At 41.0% G+C, this 22,832-nt stretch overlaps 1 protein-coding gene across 2 annotated transcripts; it reads left to right on the forward strand.

The window, feature by feature from the left end:
- The first annotated feature begins 4,626 nt into the window (after window positions 1–4,626).
- Window positions 4,627–22,631, forward strand: inppl1b (inositol polyphosphate phosphatase-like 1b). Of its 2 annotated transcripts, none has more exons than XM_065958751.1 (27): window positions 4,627–5,874; window positions 7,212–7,275; window positions 9,111–9,249; window positions 9,380–9,494; window positions 10,060–10,200; window positions 10,332–10,419; window positions 10,566–10,643; window positions 10,790–10,927; window positions 11,065–11,182; window positions 11,278–11,378; window positions 11,466–11,568; window positions 11,679–11,875; window positions 12,438–12,555; window positions 12,687–12,783; window positions 12,878–13,016; window positions 13,157–13,256; window positions 13,940–14,028; window positions 16,770–16,851; window positions 17,969–18,058; window positions 18,157–18,270; window positions 18,355–18,443; window positions 18,536–18,623; window positions 19,098–19,250; window positions 19,669–19,741; window positions 19,978–20,773; window positions 20,862–20,980; window positions 21,835–22,631. In XM_065958751.1, exons 1-27 carry the CDS (start codon window positions 5,738–5,740, stop codon window positions 21,926–21,928), a joined length of 3,660 nt encoding a protein of 1,219 aa, XP_065814823.1. In that variant the 5' UTR covers window positions 4,627–5,737; the 3' UTR covers window positions 21,929–22,631. The 2 variants fall into 2 exon arrangements, with proteins under 2 accessions (XP_065814823.1, XP_020491495.2); XM_020635839.3 differs by having other exon boundaries at window positions 20,865–20,980.
- Window positions 22,632–22,832: the final 201 nt, after the last annotated feature.

Below are 22,832 nucleotides of genomic sequence, written 5' to 3' on the forward strand. Positions count from 1 at the left end.
GTTAAGCTGTTTATTACATTAAAGCTGCTACATGTTACTCGTAGCTTCTCTGTAACATTTACGATTGTACATTTATCTCAGAGGCCATAAAATCCAGAACAGCCAAGGAACTTTGGAAAGCATGCTTCAGACTGCTGCAGTTCACAAAATGTTCTTGTCAGACGTTTTAAGCAAACACGAACACTTGGAAAATGGTAGTTTTTTTAAACAGGAGGCTGTTATGACGCTCCAAAATCACAGACAAAATGTGAGTAAAAAGAGGGTCATACAAACTGCTGCCCTGGAAAAAAGTATCAAGTAGTAACAGTATCATAGTTTTCTGCCCATTTCAGATTCCAATACCTGGACTTAAATAGTTACTGTTAGAGTTCTCCATTAAAACAATTCTTGCTGTTATTAATGATCTAGCTCACTATCCTGAAGCAGTCCTAACCTTAAAAGAAAGTGAGCTCAAGTTAGTCGGTTCCTTCTGATGTCCTGTCTCTCCTGGAGACTGTCAGAGAAACCTATATAACATAAAACTGTTTTAAATGTCTTTCAATCATGTTAAAACAATGCTCTTAAAATGTGGTGTGTGACTACACTGGTTGCTGACATTTTATGGTTTGTGACTAACGTTTCATTCCCCACTCAGTCAGTCACTGTGGTTATTATTCAAATTCTTTGGTGCTCTCTTAGTTGCTAGTGGCAGATATGGTATACACACATTGTTATTTAGGCTACGGTTTCGAAAATGCAGCAAAGCGGATTCGTTGTATGGCATGTAAAACACAATTTGTATATTACTCTCTATTGTTCCTGAGATTCAAAGTCTTGCCTTTTTCGAGGTATTTGATATCTTAGAATGTCATTTTCAACATTATTCCCTGAAGATACAAAAGCTACAACTTCAATTATTAATCACAAAATGCAACCAGTGCTTCAACAGTATGGCATTACTCATTCTGATACATGCTCTTTGCGCTTCACTGGGCCAACAAAACCACATAGGGGGCCACAGTAGACAAAGTGAAACAGCACTGCGTGTGAGTGTGACACTTTGTTTGCCACGCTTATGACTCAACTGAGGCAGTCTGTCAATGCTAAAGGAATGCATGGTTCATATTTACGGGCCTTCTTCGGGTAAAGACAGCTTTGACGTTAACTGTTAGATGTTCATGAGCTGTGTGGAGTAAAGAAATGAAAAAATGAAAAGGTGACACAACTTCCTCCATAATCTGTTCTCTCGTGAGCTTACCAAGTTCACCAACCAGGTCATGAATGAAAAGAAGGAATCTGATGAGATGTGAATGCATGGCTTAGTCTTAATTCTTGTATGACTTTATACTGATCATTTATTCACTCTGATCAGCAACATTTCAGATACATATTTTCAATGTTGTGCTTACATCATGTACTTGCATGTTATATTTTTGTATACTACATAATACCATCCAAAGACTCTGGAAAAAAAAAAACTTGCATAATCTTATTTTGTGTACTCTTAATGCTGAACTGTCTCTCTTGGTTATTCTTGTTTTGTCTGTGGGAGGCTGCATACAGTCACATAAGCCCCTTACAGTTAATCCGGAGCTGTTTTTGGCAAGTGCTTTATATAGACAGTCAACATTGTCCCTCAAAGAGACTAACTGGTCCCACTGTGTTATAGCACCATGGTATTACCTCTTCTTAACAACGCAGTCTTCAGTGTGCTGCCAAATGAAGACGGTTATGAAGTGGTTGTTGCTAACGGTAACAGACTCTGTAAGATACTGATCAAAGCTTCGTAATGATGGTGAAATGATGTGAGTGTATTCCTTAACCAAGACAACACCAATGACTGTAGTCAACATCACTGATTGGAATGATTTAAGAACTATGAAGACAAACACATTCTGAGTATGAACTCCAGCTACATGTTGGGCCTGTACAAGGAGCTTACCTGTCGGCTTTCTGCCAATTATGTTGTGGGAAGTTTAGCTTGCTGTATTTTTAGGAGTTTTACTCACCAGCTCAACACAACTGATGCTGTAGCTCTCACGTTTCTGTTGATGCCATCAGGTGGAAATGCAGCTGTAATGAACACATCACTATCCACAGCAAGTGTGTCACTTATGATGAGGTGTACAGAGTGTTCTCTGTTAAAAAAATGATTCTGAAAATAATTAGCTGCAGAGCATTTCTTTAAAAATATATTAGTTAGAAAGTTGAGGATCCTGTATTTTAGTAAAGCAGATTTATGGTATTACAGCTCCTGTGAGGAGCTTCTTTCAGGTTATAAAACAGACTGAAAATAATACTGATGTCTCTTTATGAACTACAAAAGCATTACAATTCATAAGTAACTGCATTAATCATTTGCATATAGGGTCGGTGTCATGCGAAGTGGGTTATAACTTTCGCCCAAAAAAAGGCCTTTGTTAGCATATCCTACGGCAAAGAAATACGTTGAGTGTAACATTCGACTGTTCGATGATTCGATGATACTTTGTCCACAGGGGGCACCGAAATCAGCACAATCCAAAAATTCCTCACAGATGCTTTAAATAAAATCCATTGCATGCTTTACTAATTATTTTCATATTACTCCCCATGAGTATTTCATCCTGCATGTTATGTAGAAATGGGCTAGCTTGAATTATTATGATATACTGAGATTGTTATGCATTTCCTTTATTATACTGTAACGGTATTTCTTGAGTTAATAGATGTTAATTGTAAGTTTAATTCTTGGTTGTCTTGCTGTTAACTGTACGCTGAATAGGCCTCACTAAAGACACCTAAAGGGTGTGGGTAAGCAAGAGCACGGGGACGCCTTCTGCTGTGTGTCTGGTACACTTCTTAATGTCCGTCTCCAAGCATAACATAACATACACAGACTGAACAACGATAACTGTGATACATCACTTCACTTTTCTTTGAAGCAATATCACCAAACATGAGTTACCTTAAAGGTAAAGTTAAAACAGTAACTTGCTATTGTATGTTAAGTACAAAATATAAATATGAATGAAGTTAGCCTTAAATCAAATAATGTTCATCGTCTCAACCTGAGAAGAAAAAGATCTACAAAATAAAACTTTTAAATAAAAATCCATCTCATCTCCATCTTACATTACTTTTCATTATTAGCAAGACTACAGCTCCTTTAGCATCTCAGTCGTACAATCAGGTATCTCTGATCTCAGGTTACTCTGACTAATGAAACAGTGTTAATTCTATTTGAAATCTAGATTACTGTCCCAGGTGTCTTCAATGAAATGTTAAGCCTCATACATCCACTTTTTTTCAAACTATTATAATGTTATTGAAATATACTAATAATCACACAACATATTGAAGTATTTCTACATTCTGGGGAGCCCACTGCCAGAAATATCCTCCATCGTTTAAAAATAATAATCAAATATTTTCTTAGCAATGCTAGTGGCATGGCTCCTAGGGTGGCAATTAATTGTTCTGTAGGCCCACCACAATTTTGTAGACTATAATATCTCATTGACATCCATCCAGAAGGTTTATACAGACCTTCATGGTCCCCAGAGGAAGTATGCCAAGACTTGAATGATCCCCTGAATTTCTTTAGTACCATTAGAAGGTCAATATTTTCACTTATCTAGTAATCTGGTCATCTAGAATTCACTTTAACATACAAACATGGATTAACACAACATTTGGTAGACACATCTAGGGTTCCAAGAAGATGATTCCTGCTTTAATTTAGTGATCTCCTAATCTGGAATTATTGGTCTTTGTCAACTGGGTCTGCAACTTTGGTCAAAACCGAACATTTAAGAAGTGTTGGGGTGAATTGCCTCAACAACTTTTACAGCTGTCTATGTTTACCAGAGGATGCATGCCACAGACTTTACTGTCTCTTCTGCACCTCGGGGTGAAAGTGATTTGGTTTTCAAATGATTATTCTCAAAACTAAAGACAATCCCATTTCAAGCATTTGCACTTTGTCTTAGCTGCTATTTAATAGTTAACTTGTTTTCACTGCAATTGGGAGCCTGTCAAGTTTAACACTTAGCTCAAATCAGCGCAGTGCCATATCTTTCAATAATGTGTATTAGAGAGCTTGTAGAACTTGTAAAGACTGAGGTTTAAGTTTATGTGTCATCAGATTGGGATGGACTGTGTTTATTTGTTTTATGGGGGATGCGGTTGGTGGTCGGCACATTTCTGCTGAGTAGTGAGAAGTTGAACAGCAAATATGGGACTGAATAGCTTCCCACAGAGTTATATGCTGCAGCTAATGGAGAAGGAGGGAAGTATGGGGGGGAATAACGGGCGATGTTGTAGGAGGGCAAAAATAAGAAAGTGAAGTATGATCATAACCATATGGAGGCTGCTTTTTGTTGAGAGGGAAGGAGTGAGCAAGAGAGGAAGGAAAGCACAGGCAGGGTGACAAAAGAAAAAAGGTTGGGATCAGCGAAAGAAAGGGTGAACAAAAACAAATATGCCTTCCAGAGGATTAAACGTCTCAAGATAAAGATGCTAAAACACAAATAAAAAAAACAGAGGCTAAGCCAGGTCACCGGTGTGTGGAAAGCTGTTTCATGTGGGAATTTGAAGGGAGAGACGGGGCAGTGGCTTAGGAGGAAGTAGAAAAGAGAGGGAGGGAGAGAAAAAGGAAGAAGTCTGGTGTTTCACACACTGGTGTGGAAGTTGAGCCCCTCGCAAGAATTCTCCTGGCTATGTCCGCCATCTGGAATGCAGAGTCACTTCCTCTGTCTGCTTTGTGCTCTAGCGGGGTTGTCCTCTGACTCTGTACTCCCTCCCTCTGCTCTGACAGCGCTCTGAAGAACTGCTGGAGACCAAACCCGTGAGGACAGGACTCTTTTGACAAGACACACGCCAGCGCACAAACATCCAGAATGAAAGTGAGACCCCCGAAGTAGCCCACATCCAGCCAGACGCACGCCTAATGGAATCTGGGCCTGGAAGGAGCAAAGACAACTGGAGTCATCAGCTGAGCTTTTTGGAGGGTGTTCCTATTCCCTTATATGGAAACAGAGCTGAGAAATCATTTGAATTAGTCTGGTTTTTGTTGCATGCCTGTCTGGTTTTAGTGCTGACTGAGTTCCATCTGGTGTGTTTCTGTCTCTGCTGAATGCATGCGTGAGCGTGTGGGCTCCCTCTGTGCAGTTTGATTTGTTTATTTTGCCATTCTTGGTTCTTCTTTTCCTGTTGTTTGCATGTGGGCTTTTTGTTTTGGGGCAGGAGGAGGGCTTGTGTTTGTGGTTAAGCTAGAGACAGCGTCATTGCCTCAGGGGTGGCTGCTTCATTCAGACTTACAGCACCCTCTCACTATTTTCCCTCTACCTCCCGTGCCCTGCTGTGATGGTCTGTGTTTGTAAGAGCAACACACCCACCTGGGTGCAGCAACCAGCGGACAAAAGCTGAAACCAAGACCCTCTACACAAGGAAGTAATCAGAAAGGTGGACTGGAGCTTCTTCGGACTAAGCTGACATTCAGCGGGATGTTTCTTCTTTTTTCTTCTAACACAACAAGATGTGTTACGCTGAAGGAACCGACAGGGACCAAGGAAGCTAACATTGTTTGGGTGGTCAGTCTGACACTTTGATTATGAAGAAAGTGATCATGGGGGAGTTCACTCAATGGCACTGACTCACTGAATGACAGATCGCTAGGCAAGCCTGACACAGTGAATGTGCATTCAATTAGTGTCATGTGAAGTTCATCACCTCATGTGGATTATTTTTACGAACATATCTCCTAACGTTGGTTGCCATGGCTACGGCTGCATGGTATCATCGTGACATCAGCCGTGTGCACGCAGAGGACTTGCTGGCGCGGGCAGGGAGGGATGGCAGCTACCTAGTGAGAGATAGTGAGTCTGTGCCAGGAGCCTATGCATTGTGCCTGCTGTGAGTACACACATACACACACACACACACACACACACACACACACACACACACACACACACACAAACATACACACACTACTACACATTACATAATGTACTTAGAGGACAGCTAGTTTATGTTAACCATCACAATCATGTATATTGCCTTTTGTACTTAGAGCAATTTAGTATATGTGTTCCCCCCCTGTACATTTCATGTGTGAAAGACTTGGAGATTGAATGTCTTTATAGTTCTGTAATCCAGAATACAGTACATGGGTTGTTTTTTCCCCTGTTTTAAATAAATTTGTTGCATGGGAATTTGACCTTGTAGTTACCAGGAATCCTTAATCTTTAATAGCAGTTACTGAATCAACTGTTATTTGTCCCATTTTGTGAGTTCCACCTTCTTGAAAATATTTAATGAATGACTCACTCAGGATGTCTTGAAGTAGTGAATGCTGCCCCTCTGTAAGAAGAAAACAAAAATCTGTTTGACTTCATGTAAAACCATAAATGATTAGCTAATCCTGTGACTGGTTTCAATTTTGGCATCTCGGGCTGGAAACTATTCATAAGATTTCTGCAGAATATCAGCATCTGTAAATTGATTCAGCAGCTTCACTCCCCCTGTCATATCCATCTCTTTCACCATCAGTAGCCAGCAGGCTTAAGAACTGCTTGAAGTGCCGCAAGCGTTACGGGCCGGGCTAACCTCACACATACACACTCTGCCGACCAGTGGGACGGTCCCGTCCAGAACACGGTCCATCTCAGCTAGTGAAAGCCTGGCTCAGGACTCCCTGTTTCCCTCCTTACCCCTATTTCTTCCCTGGGGCCCCTTAAAGAGGGCGGGAGCTACAGCGACCGCACTACGTTGACTGCTCATCAGCCTGAGCCAGAGACATTCCTGAAAGCTGAGCCCGGCCACTCGCAGTGCTGCCTCTTTCTCTTCGTTCTTTTCTCAATATGTCATCCCCACATTTAGTTCCTTACTTTTCTTCACATATTTGGTTGAAATTCTACTCTTATTTTTCCCCCTTTGTTCATGTAAGAGACAGTAGCTGACTGCTTTTCATCTTCACATGCTGCCTGAATCACATCCTCTGAGTTGACTGATGGAGATGATCATCTGAGTGTCACACATTCACATTATTATTGTGTGACTAAAACAAGCCACGTATCTATTAAAGGACTGGCGCCTTATTAAAAAAGTTACAGTGTCTTTGACTACAGGCCATCATCTGGTTCTTATATTAACAATATATTTAAATACATTTTCATTTTGAATATTTGCACAAAATACCGTTGTAGTACTTTGTAATGCCATTAATGATTTATTTTTGGTTTCTGAAGGTTCCAACGTCATGTTCACACCTATCGTATTCTTCCTGATGCTGATGGTCTTCTAGCAGTCCAGGTGAGTTCCCATCGGCACAGGACACTGCCTGACGAAAGAGACAGTAGGAAAGACATGACAATAGATGTCAAAAATCTTTGTACAGACTGTGCACACACGCAGAAACACAGCTGTAAAGACGGAGTCAGACGGATCAAACAATGGTTTATTATTTGCCAGTTGTAAGGAGAACAGGAGCATGTTTGTGTTTCCTCTCTGCACAGGCTCTGGTACCACTGCAGTAGCCTTGTTGTTTCAATGGCATCTCTGCCATGTGGCTGCATACTTTCAGCATAAGCTCAACAGTACAGAGGAGAAATTGTTTTTACGTCTGAAAGATTCCTTCTCAACCCACACACTAGGTCATTGACCAATGGGTGTGTTTATTTGTTATACTGTATGTATGGGGGTGTTTGTATTAGACTTAATGAGTCTGTTGGATGTGGACGAGTTGAAGCCTGTGATGATATGTGTCTCTGTTTGATACCCCGAGCAGGGGGAATTGTCTGCTAATGACGCCAATAAATAGGAAATAAAAGCACACACAGGCACAGTGTTTGCAACCACAGAACAAACACATTCAGTGGTTGAGAGAAGAGTGTGTGAGAAACATTTTCAGGGCCTTAACCACATCTGGCTCTTTTTTTTTTAAAGTATGACTGTATATTAAATTCCAAAAACACGCTTAATAATGATTTTGATGAAGTGGTTTTCAAGCCTTTCACTTGGACAAATCCTTTGCTCTCACATGAAAACTCCATTGCTATTTCAGTTGTTTTTCCACAGCCATCAGTTTGAACCTCCAGTATGTATTTTCCCCTCACTGGATTTGCTCCACTAACTCACAAGTTGCATGCTTCCCTTTTTTGCTTTTCCAACTTGGCCATGAAGATATTTTTGGGACTGTTTTGTCCCTCACTGTCTCTTACTCCTTGTCATTTCTTTTTAATTGCTTTTCAAGAGATCCTTGTGGTGCAGAATATACCGTATGAAAAGTTTCTGGCAAGAGTCAGGTCGGACCAAAAGAAAACGGTTTATTTAACCACAAAATGAAAATAACAATTCTGAAGAGGAAAGGAGCTAGGTTGGTATTGTGGTCTAATGTGTACTACCGGTATAATGGTTTTACTCATGCTACAGTTTCTTTGTGAGTATGTCTGTTTAGCACCTGCACACTGCATCTGTATTTATTTTATCCTAATTTTTGCTCATGATGCTTTAGGTGCCACTGAAATTAAGCTGTGCAAGTACTTTCTGGAAGGTTGGAGGAAAGGCACGCTTGTTCTTGTGGCCTAAATGTGTGAATGTATGCATGTAAAAATGCCTCCACCGTGTGTTGTTTTAGGGGCTTGTGGTGGGGGGGGGGGGGGGGGGTAGGTGCTTGTGCTTGAATCACAGTTGAAACATGACAGCCAAAGCGCTGCTGCAGCCACAACGTTCCATCTTATAGCTTTAATACAAAGTAAAGGCATTCACATTAAAGTGTATCATGTTAAAGCTATGAGGAACACATCATCTTGTTTACAACTCCCATACAGCCTCAAATGTGTTATTGGGTATTTGCGTTTGAAGCAGGTTGATACACCAGTGAGATATCCTAATTACCCCCCCAGAACAACTTTTTTATTCAAAATAGGCTAATGTTGTATTAATTTTATTTTATTTTATACAAATTAGATTTATCGAAAGAAAAGATGCAGGTTAGGTGGTTTTATCTGTTATTTCTATATTGACGAAATGTCTTCTCTCAGTTTTAGGCTTTGTTTAAAGCAATGATAGACTGCTAACTTACATCTTGATCTGAATGATATGGCAAATACACTCATTTACTTTTGTCTTGTGTGTGTCTCTAACAGACAACACAGGGGGTGCAGGTGAACTGTTTCCGGACTCTGGAGGACCTGGTGTTGGGGTACCAGCATCCCCACAAGGGTTTGGTCACTCCTCTGCTCTTCGCTGTTCCTCGGGATACTGACACAGGGGATGAGAGCTCAGGTGGGCTTATCGCAACAAATAATTTGAACATTTGAATACATGTGCTTTGCATATGATGAAACATATTTAAATCAGTTCACAGCAATAATAACGCTAATACTCTGAGTGTAATTTTATCTTTCATGTTCAGACGATGAGAAGCCACCTCCAATCTCTGTCAGCACTGTGCCTATCACAGGACCACCAGCAAAACCAGCCCACCATGTACCATTCCTGGATAAGTTACAGGAGCTGAACATGTCCAGGTACAAAGTAACACTTATCTGAAATAATAAACAGTCATAAGTTCTTAAAAGATGTTTTCTTTCTCTGTGCTCATGTATGCTGCATGTACAGCTTCGCTTACATTATTTAAGTGTGTGACAAAGTTTCTGTCAAACTGACTGTCATACGTCAGTGACTTCCTTCTGGAAAGAGCAGACTCGTGTAAAAATAAGCTTCAGTTCAAAGCTAGTCAACATTTTCTGATGTCAATATGCACCTGTTGTCAATCAAGCATACAAAGAGCAACATGTGAAACTCTGTGCATTTTTTTAACGTATAAATAAACAGTGTCGATGTATCTTGCAGAATACAGAAAAGGATTTGGGCCACTGAACATTTTTTTTTCTCAGAATTCTGAGATTACAATTAGAATTCTATGAAAAAAGTTTTTTTTCAATCTGAATGCTGAACTACTCCTCTTGGCTTATCCTGTTTCTTTTATTTCCCATTATATAGAACACAAGCAGCTTTAATCTCCACGGAGCACAAACTGCTTGAACAATATAATATATATTACAGTCTGATTTATTTTTATCCCGCCTTCAGTACTGCGGGTGAGGTGATTGGTTTACTCAATGACTACCTCTTCAGCGAGCTGCCTCTCGACATTGAGAATGTGCAGAAAGGAGCAACAACCCTACGCCACCTCAAGCGTACTCTGGGTACTGCCTGCCAAGGCCTCAACAGGTTAGCATGCATTTCTTTTTTTATTCTATATGATTAACTGGAAGTGAAACTTTATGCACAACAGGTTCTGTATGGATGTAAATAGATGTACAAACATTAGAAAGAAGTTGTTTTTTTGATCTGATCTACAGTGAGATTGATCTGACTCTCTCAAGTTTGGAGACCCTGGTCAAGGTCTTTGACCATCCCAGCTGCTCTTTGACACACACCAAGGCACAGGTAGAATACAAAGCATGCATTTTGCTTTCCAGCACAGTAACTAGCCATTATCTCTGAATTTGTACTGCATGTTGGAGATTATGCATATGATCTATTAACCATAAACATTAAGTTATTGTGCCTTCCGTCTTGTGTTTTAAAACTAGGGACCAGAGATGGAGATAGACATGCTCGTGTGTAAAATCTCAGCTTTGGTTGGCCTTCTTTCTTCACTGGAGAAAAAAGTATGTTTTATGTTTTTTTACTTAAAAAACTTTTTTTACTTACTTAACTGTTTCTAGGGTTCAGAAAGTGGTTTTTTTTGGGAGGGAAGTAGATGTATTAACAACCCTGGTTAAGTTATTTAAGTTCAAATTTTCTGTTTATAAAGGTATTGAAGGCATTACAAGATGCAGTGACGCATCATAACCTAGCTGTGCAGCCTAACCCACCACCTCCTGAAACAACATCCACCAATGTTGCACCTGTCAAGAACCAGGCCAGGCAGCTGCCAGTCCACTCCTTTCAGGTAAAGTGGTTTGAAAAGGGCAAAATCAACCATACGCATGCAATTGGCCTGTATTAAGTTAGAAAGTTTACTACAAAATAAGATATCTGATCGCTGACAGTGTTAAAATATTACATTTGTTTGTTCTTTGTGTCTAGGTGAAGATGGCCAGGTATGGCAGACAGACTGTTTCTGTGGACGTGGACACAGGAGTGCTGGAGTGCTTTGACAGAAAAGCTGGATCATTTGACATAGAAAGGGTCTCACATGACAGAAGTAAGACAGTATTTCATTTTCAGTGCCTGTCATAATACTCTTTCTTGAAAATATACTGGTTTAATTGTGCAGAGGGGTTTTGCATTTATATCAAGTCATTCAGATTGTCAAGTTCCAGAGCAGTCCTGCAAAGGTGCGCATAGTGGTAGACAGCCACCACAACACACCACGGGAGATGACGTTTGAGAGCACTCGGGTAAGGCAAAAATAATAACTTATTTTGTTGACTCTAGTCCTCTGTTTTATTTCCCATAATTCACTGTTTGACTTTCATCTCTCTTAGAAACGAGATGCCTTCTGCCAACTCCTTCAGCTGATGAAAAGCAGACACTCTCAGCTGAGTGAACCTGACATGGTCTCTGTGTTTGTTGGCACCTGGAATATGGGTAACCATGAATATGACAGCAGTCGATGTCACTCTCGTGTAACAGAAAAGTCACTAGTGTGCTAAATTAGAAGGATTTAGATTATTTACCGTGTTGTCTTGTGTACACAGGGAGTTCCCCTCCACCACGCAGCCTGCAGTCGTGGGTGACCTGCTGCGGTTTAGGGCACACCCCCGATGAGTCGACTGCCTTGCTCCCAGATGACATCTACGCCTTGGGGACTCAGGAAAACCCTCAGGGGGAGAGAGAATGGACAGAACATGTCAAAGCAACCCTTCGCAGCTATACTCACATCGACTTTAAACAAGTAATTTGTTCTTTTCCCCACTTTCTTTCCGCTTCAGCTGTTGATTCTGAATGTGTGTGGCTATGGAAATGCTGCTCCTTTTTCACACAATGATTCACAAAATCGAATACCCTGCATACATAAAAGGGTAAACTACAACAAATAACTTCTGATTTAACACATCAAAGCCTTTTTACAAAAATGAAAGATATGCAGCTTGTGTTCAGTTATATCGTCATTGTTTGAAATGCGCATCTGACTTTCACTAATGTCATTCATAAACATCCAAAATCATTTCTCATGCTCTAAAAAATGTGCCCTTCTGTCTAAACAACTCAATACATGGTAGATTATATTGTTAGATTAAGATTCCATGTGTTTATTATTTTGCAGTAATGTGCCCTGAAATGAAAGAATCGCCTCATGTTTCTGGATTTGTTTTTTTTCAGTGCTTGTGTAAACTGAATTGGAGCATGACTTTTCAGGAAAGGGTCTAATCCATTGAAAAGCAGAAATCATGTGTTCTCTGATTTATAGGCTGTCCTTGTCTTCTTCTACTGTAATGTGGTTCTTTGTCCTGTAGGTGGCAGTACAGTCCCTCTGGAATATGAGGCTGGCTGTGTTTGTGAAGCCAGAGCATGAGAGCCGAATAAGCCATGTGAACACAGCCAGTGTGAAGACCGGCTTGGGAAACACTTTGGGTAGGCTGGCCTGCACAATCTCACATCACAAGTACAGTAAAATAGAAAAGAAGAGTTCCTATAACAATACACCAGTGCTTGATTAATAATAATAACTGCTGGTTTAAGGTTGAGAATGTGTGTTGTTTCAGGAAACAAGGGGGCTGTTGGGATTTCCTTCCTCTTTGGAGGAACATCTTTTGGTTTTGTTAATTGCCACCTGACCTCTGGAAGTGAGAAAGTGCTGAGGTACATTATGTCGATAAGACCAATTATACGTGCTCTCGTTTAATTCATTTGTAGTATTAAAATGATTTATAATTACAATGTATGCCATGTTCAGGAGGAACCAGAACTTTGTGGACATCCTCAGGTTGCTCTCTTTAGGGGACAAACAGCTCGGCGCCTTCGACATCAGCCTGCGCTTCACACATCTCTTCTGGTGTGGAGACCTCAACTACAGACTGGACTTGGATGTACAGGTCAGACCTAAAGTTATTATTTCTACATTATGATTATTATGATTACATTATTAATTCCTCATGTCCTTAGTATTCTGATTTAGCTTCCTTAAAGACCTGTTGTGGCTTAACAATGGACACTGATGCCTCTCTGATTTCAGGACATCCTGAAACATGTCTCTAAGAGAGAGTTTGAGGAGCTCATGTGTGCAGATCAGCTGACCAGAGAAAGACACAAGAGGAAGGCCTTTCTCAACTTCAGTGAGTTACGTTTTGCTACTGATCTCTGATCTATATGGAGAGCTAAAAAATAGCTGATCAGGTAGTTATTTTACTGTAAACACACGTCAACATGGAGAACAGAAGCTTCAATTTAAAAAAATGACTTGATAAAGAAATACAACATAAAGTATGCCAAAAACATGAATAAAAAAACATGTAGACTTTATTGAATTGAGTTAAAGTGACATAAATTGATATATCTGTTTTAATGAATCTTTTTTTATTAACTTTCAATATTAATTAACCTGTTTTTTTACTGTTCCAAATGATTTAGCATATTTCTGTATATCTTATTATTCAATGATGCATTGATTGGGAAAAATCTATTCTTAATTTCTTAAATGTATATTTATTTTCTCCATTATTCATTCAAATCAAACAGAAAAATCTAAATAAATTCAAGCAGAAGTGATTTAAAAATATATCATTTTATGTCACATTTTATCATTTAATTTTATATCAAGATAATTTTTTGCTTTATTGAATGGCATATTAATTGATTTACCTTGTCATATTTTTATATAAAACGTTTGCAGCTTCTGTCCCCATACATAAATTCTGTTTATATTTAAAAACAAGATAGATAAATACTGTGTTAATCCTGATTCAGCTCCATCTCTGCTCACCTCACTCTGTACTCCTCTCTGTTTATCGCGCTTAAGAGGAAGAGAAGATCGCATTTCCACCCACCTATCGGTATGAACGTGGATCCAGGGACTGTTACCTTTGGCAAAAGTACAAGACTTCAGGAGTGAGTAATGTGCTCTAATACCAAAACACCTCGGAGAAACACAGAATGATGAGTACATGTTAAAAAAGCAATAAGACAAGAGTGCATTTATACAATTAAAACCATTTCTGAATCTTTGAGCAAAAGCAAGACGAAGCTAAGACACCAAATTAAGTAATCTTTTGTAAAGCCAAGATTTACAAAATCAAGATTTCACACCATGCCAGTAGTGTGGGTCTGCTGAAGGCAGCGTTGGCCTGCTTCTTGGTCCATCACTGTGGTCCAGGCTGAACATTTTGGTGCTTAATGAAAGGGTATAATGCATCCTAAAGACCTGATAACAAAGAATGAGGAACAGCCTCCCAGAGGCCCACAGAGAGTGTTACATTTAAGATCCAAATGTTCCTCACAAGTGTTTCTGTAGTTAAATGTTTCTTTTTGGAATATCTCAGTGTTGCTTGGATTGCTGCTGTTATATTATTTATATAAAATGCAACTCTTCTCCTTAATTTGGCATTATAGGTTCAGATATGTTTCAGATGAAGCCTTTAAGCCTATATGTTTCCTGTATAATGGGCTCTCATGCAATGTATATAATATATACTGAACCAGTGTGGTACGACAATAAAGAAAAGACCTAAGAAGCATTCTAAGTATAAAATTGATTCATGTCTGAAGATAATCTTATGTGTAGATGTTATGATAATGCTTTAGGAGGATTCACTTCAGTGTCTTTAGCGGTAGGTGTGGTTGGTAGGAGGAGAAGCAGGGTCAGTACTGATGTCACACCTGAGGGGGGTGTGGTGGCTCTGTCCCTGTAACCTTCATTAGCAGCACCTGCGGAGGAGCCGGCGGTCAGAAGCGTAGCCTGTGTTGTTTGCAAGGTGTTTTTCATGCGATGCGTGTGTCCCGTTGGGTAGTCGTGGAAGTGTACGTTAAGTCGGCGGTCAGTTCGGCTAAGCCAAGCGTACCAGGGGGGCTGTTACGGTAGCCATAGTAACGAGTAAGCTGACGTTTTGTGTTGATGTTTTTCGCTCAGGCGGGAAACAATAGTACCAATGTGTTGGTTTGTGTCTGAGTTTTGCAGTAGTGAGGCGTTCCTGTGTGGTGCGTGTTTTGGCCGTGGTGCGTAGGCTAGTACGGTTATCGACTCTCTGTGGTGACTTGTTTGCCGGCGCCCGGCTGGTTATAGGTTTGTATCATAGACTGTATGCATTGTATGGGCATGTAAGTAGCTTGAAGGTGTTAGGGCTGTTGTTGCTTATCCGAGTTCGGATGCAGGAATTTTGTGCAGGTCAATAGACCACATTTTTGTCTTGATTTGTTCCTTCTTCTATTACGCCCTTACTTTGTTCTAATTTTTGGGTAAATTTGAAACATGGTCGAGTTTCCAACAGAGGACTTCTTTGAAACTGATGTGACATGTGCACGGCTGGCTAAACTGGATAAAACTAAACTATGGAAACTGATGGAATATTTGGAGTTGGATGCCCGAACTCATGCAGAGTATATTGGTAAATTGAAGAGAAAGCCAGGGAGTGTGAGCGAAAAGAACGAGAGAGCGAAAGAGAGCATGAAGAAATAAAACTTGAATTCGAGACTTGACCTTGACGTAGTAGGTGTGGTTGGTCGGAGAAGGAGGAGAAGCAGGTAGGAGCTGGTTGTGGCACGTACGAGGATCTTGGCAGTGAGTCACCTACACGCACCCCTCAAACAGACAGGACAGTTGCACACACATTCAGGTAAGGCAGGATATACCTTCACGTTTACGCAACACATAAGGAGAGGCATTAAGTTACGGGCTCACTGGCCTTCTCAGGCGCAAGGATAGCATTTAGCGGTGGGTTTGTGTAGCGGCGTAACAGTAACCTAATCCTATTTAAAGGGCCCATATTCTGCTTTTTCTGGTTTTATATGCTCTTTAGTGTGTTTTCCAAGTGTCCTGTGCATGTTTAGGCACATCTATTTGCAAAAATTCAAAGTCTGCGTAAACGCGGCTTCTCCTACGTCCTCCTGTTAGCTGCAGCATTATCTGCATGTAACGCTCCGTTTTAGCCCCCCTCGAAAAAAAATTGCTAGTGTGACGTCATTGTCAGTGTGCTATCACTGATCTAAGCCCATTGGCTCGTTGTGGCAAGCCCAGCAGCACATGTTGCACGCCCGTTAACTTCTGTAGCACGCCCACGATATGCCGTAGCCTGCAGTAGCACAGTAGTGCTAAGGCGCTAATGTTTTTACGCTCCCCTCGGACGGAGCCAAAGTGGCTGCATTCCCAATATGGTGAAAGGGGCGGGACATTTCCGAGAACCGTGCTGAGCGACTGACCAATTAAGGCAGAGCCGACAGGCCGACCAATCAGATCAGACTTGGCACATGTGGGGATTCTGCACTTCAGAGCCTTAGAGAGAGATTCAGAAGCGAGCCGGTGCATGGAGCAGCAGTAGCCTACATGAAAACAGACACTTTTTTTCAAACTTTAGCTATTGTGAACATACTTTAGTAGGTACATAGATTAAATATATGAACCCCAAAAAGGACATAATATGGGGTCTGTAGGGTAAGTTGACTTTGACAGCAGCTGCCATGGGCACTAAAAATAGTTCGTGTAGCGTAAACCACAGACTTCCAAAAAAAGGATTGTCTGGCATATCTGGAATGAAGGCAACATTCATTGCCTATATTTTCTCTGTCTGGCAATTTCATTTTCACGCAGACAAAAATAGAGGTTATTGTTTGCTTATACACTAAATCTGTTTCTGCAGGTGAGAGTCAATGTTCCATCATGGTGTGACAGGATCCTATGGAAGTCCTACCCGGACACACACATCCTCTGCACTGCATACGGTAAGATCTCTATAACAATCAGGCTGGAACAAAATGTATGGGAGTAGCAAAGGGAGGGCAGTGCAAAAGTATAGACATAAACATACGTTTTGACGTAGTAAACCTAAATTATATATGTGCAGTTTTTTTTTTTTTTTTTTTTACCACCGTAACACGTCAGAAATCCTTAAAATGAATACAGTCAATCCTAGATTCTGGTTTGTGGTTTAGACAGAAACAGAGTCATTTCCTCTCAATACAGGCTGAACTTCATAATGAACCCAGCAAACTATCAAGTCATAACAGACACTGGGTGGGAAACTTCCTTCTGTGCCTTTATGACACATCTTATGAAATATTGCAGATCTCTTATCTGAAATTAGTTTTTGTCTTGTGTCAGAGAGTAAGAACACAAGCAAGGATTCAGAGAGGAGGAAACAAAGTCAGTAAGTGGAAATGAACAGCTTTAAGTCCGATCAGAATGGATATTGATCTGTGGTTGCATAGAGGGACTGGCTGGGATGACAAGGAGCTCAGTGGAGAGGTTCAGTTGAAGGTGGTTTTCATTCATCCATTTAGAGATATCGGCAATGCATAGCAAAATTCTTACTGAGTCTGTAACGTCATCTGGCGGGGATGGCAAGAAGAGCTGGATATTGTCAGCATATCAGTGACAGGCGTGTCTTCTTCTGTACCCATGAATGACAGTGATTTGTTTGTAGCGCATGATGCGTTAGGCAGGCAGCAAGAGGAGGAGATGTAGATAAAGGCAGGAGTCGCAGATGTCCTGGCTCAGTGGCCTTGCTCGGTGGACTGGCTGAACCACAGCTGAAACTGCTTTTGTTTAATTTCACACGTCCGAACCTGCCCCTGCTGGATTTTCCTCCGTCAATCAACAGAGGGTGTGACCCGTGTCAACTGACCTCTCCTCATGATGCTCAGATTTTCTAGACTCACTGAAGCTGACTGCAACCTTCCTAATTTTCATATCAGTGCTTGATCTGCTGGCAGTTTCAGATTCAGACTCTCCTTATAAGGCTTAACAGTCTTATACACTGACTGTAGCTACAGTACTTATGAGCTACTCTAAGTTGTTATTGAATGGCTAACCATAAATGGATTTGTGGGCTCTCACCAGGTTGCACAGATGACATCTTCACCAGTGATCACTCTCCTGTTTTTGCCACTTTCCAAGTGGGAGTGACATCACAGTTTAGACCAAAAACAGGTGCGGTTGTTATTGTGGCACTTTGGAATCAAATAAGTAACGTAAAATGTAATCTTTTTATGATCTGAACAGTATTGCTTTTTCTTTGTCTTGCACAGATAAAAACTCAAGCATAGAAAAGGCCTGGATAGAGCTTGAAGGCATCGAGGCCATTGTGAAGACAGCAAGCAAAGCCAAGTTCTTCATTGAGTGTATCTCGACCTGCCTTGAAGGTACGGGGTCACATCAAAAAAGACATTTTATATAAAGCACCATGAAGCACAGTGACAATAAGTCATTCAAATCCTTCTCTGCAGACACACGACGCTCAAGTGAGAATGACTCGCAGGGCTGTGATGTTCCTGGGTTTCTCAAACTGGGCTGGTCCTTCAAACAACTACCGAAGGTTAGAGGCTCTGTCCATTCCAATGCAGCTAAAAGTTTAGTTTGTTTCTCAAGCGAAATTATTAACTTGTGGTTTGCGTTTGTCTGTCGCAGCTTCTTCCCATCATGTCCGACATGGAGTACCTCCAGGAGCAGCACCTTCTGTTGTCTGTCAAATCATGTGATGGATTTGAGTCATACGGTTGGTCGCCTGACAAATTAATAGTATCCAATGAACTACTCAATACAAACATCCCTGTTGGTTGGTAGTTATGCTACTAATTGCCCTTAAAGTGAAAATGTTAAATTATCAAAATGATTTCCCTTCTTTTTTTTAAGCACCTAACACAAGTGCTCTTTACCAACCAAGACATTTTCTTATGCTTTGATACTATTCTTAGATTTCAGCTGAAGCTTAAAGCGTCTATCTAGCCACTGATGGGAAACCTCGCTCTTATTGGATTGATGAATTTTGAAGCACTCACGACATATTTTTTTTTTTTACTGTTATAGTCTTGCATGCACTCAAAATGAAAAGACATTGACATCCATTGTATTCAACAACAAACAGGTTGTCAAAAACTAAGAGAAAGTCAAAGAAGATGAGATGATGCTCAAGATATTTTCTCAGTTATGATGCGATATCTTTTTGATCTAATAAATATTCTTTTTACAGGTGAATGCTGTGTGGCTTTGCGCTCCCTCACTGGTGCATCCGAGCAGTTTGAGACTTTTTTGAGTCACCGTGGCGAAGAAATGGGCTCTATAAGGGGTCGGGTGAGGATCCATGTGCCCAAAGACAGAAGGGGAACCCGGCAGAAGTCCTATGGTGGGTATAGCCGGAGCTGCCCTTCTCTTACTCTGCCTTGCTTGCACTATCACTTCCCACTAAACTTTCATCCACTCTGTCACTGCCTTCTCTGTCTCTCCTGTGAGTTTCACATTGCTTCCTCTATTTGGTTCCTCAACGATCCCTGCCTAGTCTTTACGCTTGCTGGTATCTATCGACCACTTCCTTTTTTGGCTCCTGACTGACTGACCCTGACCAGATGCATCCTGAGACACTGAAAGCAGGACAGATGAGTGTAATGTCACCAGGTCAGACACTTCAACAACAAACACAAACACTCATTGTGCCTTGTGATGCAACCTGGCATAGCCTTTAGCCAACACACCACCGAATACTTTGAAGAAGTCTTGCTCATTATGAAACCTAATGTTGATTTCCTGTGATTTGACCTTTACAGATATGTTCTATTTTGAGAAAGATCTTGCAAGAGGACACATGTCTCCTGCACATCCTCGTGTCCAAGTTAACAGGTGAGAAACTTTTTTTTTTTTTTTTTGGTGAACAACAATCCAAACTTTTTAAAGTCTAAAGGGCCCTTCAGATAGGATGCAGTGTTTGCTGCGCTCACTGCGGGTTAGGGCGCAGAGCACTGGGGGAGAGGTCAGGGAGCTCTGACCTTGCTTCTGCTGAATAGGAGAAAGTGTTATACAAATGTATTGATGCCTTCTCAGTTAAAAAAAAATCAAGACATGCTTGTTTATTTCAGGCCATTGGCAGCTCCCTCCAAACTCACTCCAAGCAGCTACACCAATCCAGCATACTTCATCTTTGAGGGTGTGTCTGTGACACGCAGGGTGGAGGAGGCTGTCCCTCCGCGTCGGGACCCTCAGGTGATCTGGTCTGGAAATGAGGCCTTGCAGCTCCCAAAAATCCCAGGACATCAGGGGTTTGAAAGGAGACCCTGTCGCAGATCAGACTTTACAGAGATTGAAATTCCAGCAGTCCTGCCTCAGTACAGCCCAAAAAATGCTCTTCACACACCCCAAACAAACTCTTCCTATCAGCTTTTCCCAGCTAAAAACCCGTCTCCCATACCTCAACCCTCAAGTAACACCAGCTCACAGTATCAGGAGAAGACTTCACAACCCAGAGACAAATACCAAGGTAAACCTATAATTCAGGAATCAATACTTCCAGAGAAGAACCTGAGAAACTTGTATATGAATCACTCACAAATCATCAGGGAAGAGGCCAGAAGGGATCCACACCAGCTTCTTCCAGAGAGGACCAATCCTATCCAAGCAGCTAAGAAGCCATCAGCCTTCCCCTACATCCCTACTCGCTTAGCACACTGTCAGGCCACCGTACCCTGGATAGTGGATCAGCAGCCACCTGCACCTACAGGAGACAACTCCCTCACCGCTTTGCAAATCGCCAAGTCCCTCAGCGAAGTCGACTTTTTCCCCTCTGAGCAGAGAGGCCCATCCATACCCAACCAGAGATCGAGTTTTAGAAACGGACCTTCTATGCAAGGCGACAAAGCCTCCATGTGGGAGGCAGAGGTAGGACACTGTTCTCAAAGACAGTCTATTGTAGACTTCAGTCCTAGATCTCTGTGGAAGAGTAAACTCCCTCTGTTTCATTTCAAAGCAGGTTTCAGTCCTCCAAGGTGCACCGGAGACTGTGCGGGAGCTTCTCAGTGCTCTGGGTCTTCAAAGATACACCCTGGGACTCAGTCTCAATGGCTGGGATGATCTGGATTACTTCAGGTAAAATGATTATTGAGGGGGGGGGGATGTTCAAATGCAATATAAAGATACATGTTACATACCAACACTCTTCTAGACATTTCTATAAAAACAACCCTTTTATTATCTAAATACATGTTTTAAAAATCACAACCTATTTTTGTAAAAATCAACTGTGAACTGACTGAATTACAAATTAAATGTCACAGGTTTCAGACACTTGAATGTAAGTTTTCTTGACGCCAACATCTGGTAGCAACTACAAAAACTACAACTACACTGAGGCATGTTGGTTGCTACTAGAAAAATCTATAGATCCAATTAATGCAACCCGTTAAGACTTACACATTGTGCTAGTTGTAACATGAAGCCCAAAAAGCCAAAAACCCATCAGTATCTGTCCAACACTGACCTGTACATTTTTTTTTTTGTGCATATAGCTTGGGTTCTGCTTTCCTTTTGCTTGCATGCATACAATTTTAAAAACACACGGCAACTATAAATTAAGCCCCATTTCATTCTTTTAGTGAGAGAGATACGTATATTCATGTTTAGAGATCAACGCAGTGTTCACAAGGCAGAAGCAATTCCTTGTGTCTCAGTTTGAGGGCCTAATCAAATTACTAGTGCACATGTGACTAGTGCTCATGATCTATGTAAGTGACTGAGCATGTCGCGTCAGGTCAGCAGTTAAAACCTACCCTGGGGTACACACACACACGCTTAAATAATTCCACTAAAGGTTGTGTTAATACTTTGGCACTGCATGGATTTCTAGAGACTAAAATGACTGTAATGTTGTTAATTTGACAAATTGTGTTACATTTAGTATGGATTAGCACTACACTTTTAGTTAAATGAGGCTGTGTTTACAGTGGTGTCACTGAAGAGGATCTACGCGCTGCAGGAGTGACAAACCCCTCTCACAGACGCAGGATCCTTGAAAGCCTGCCCAGGAACTGGAACTGATACACCCAGATGAAAAACATTAATGGTACGATGCCTCATTGTCCTATAAACCCAACTGGAATAATAATTTAAGCCCAGATCTGAAGGAAGGAAAGACTTGTCGGATATCAGTCACATCAGATGGACCAAACAAAACAACCCTGCCTTCTTTTCATGTACTCAATCAATTACTGTAAAAGTAGTTTGAGTCTACAAAGCAAAGGGAACACAGCACATGAAGCACTTCCTCCATCCACCTTGACAGATAATGAAAGAAGCGAGTTGAATGGAACGCTTGATGTGAACCTCCACTTACTGATATAAATATTGATCATTACATCAAGGTCTCATTGATTTTTTTTTTTTGTTTTAATTAATTTGAAAATGACTCTAAAAATATAGTTCTTTAACTTCCAGTGTTCTTACAAGGCCTGTGTTTACAATTCACCTTCATCCCTGCTACTCCATTATTCTGCTATCATTGAGCCTGTGAGCTGAGCTTGTGAAAGCCCTCTGTTAAACCTCTGGAGCATAAAATCCAGAGAACTGTACATATCTACTGGAGCATTGTCTGTAAATGTGGTGCAGAGGGACCTTTCGTATCTAATTGTGTCACCTGTCTCATACTTTCGTTATCATGCCACTTAATCAGCACTTATGTCAACTGTGCATGTTTTATGCAACCTTTGTAAAGTAAAGTGCATAAAGTGACTCTTGACCGTTACCAAGCAATCACTGGTGTTATTTTATGCCGTCAAGCATGGAATCAGAGAAATCTTTTCTTCATATCTGTTCCGTTTGAGTGCTCAAATTACAACATCACAGTATGCTGCGTGTCAGTTTGTTAAATGTCACCTATAAACACAAGTGTAGCCTTTTTGATCCATTGAGGACACTCTAGTGAAAAGCAGCAGTCACTGCAAAC

Source organism: Labrus bergylta, chromosome 9 (genome assembly GCF_963930695.1).
Source record: "Labrus bergylta chromosome 9, fLabBer1.1, whole genome shotgun sequence".
NCBI classification, from domain to species: Eukaryota; Metazoa; Chordata; class Actinopteri; order Labriformes; family Labridae; genus Labrus; species Labrus bergylta.

Coding starts and splice junctions, on each gene's coding strand:
- inppl1b (XM_065958751.1), top strand. CDS start 5,738: ATGGCTACGGCTGCATGGTATCATCGTGACATCAGCCGTGTGCACGCA. Junction 10,201..10,331: donor GCCTGCCAAGGCCTCAACAG/GTTAGCATGCAT, acceptor TCTGATCTACAG/TGAGATTGATCTGACTCTCT. Junction 18,624..19,097: donor TGATGGATTTGAGTCATACG/GTTGGTCGCCTG, acceptor TTCTTTTTACAG/GTGAATGCTGTGTGGCTTTG.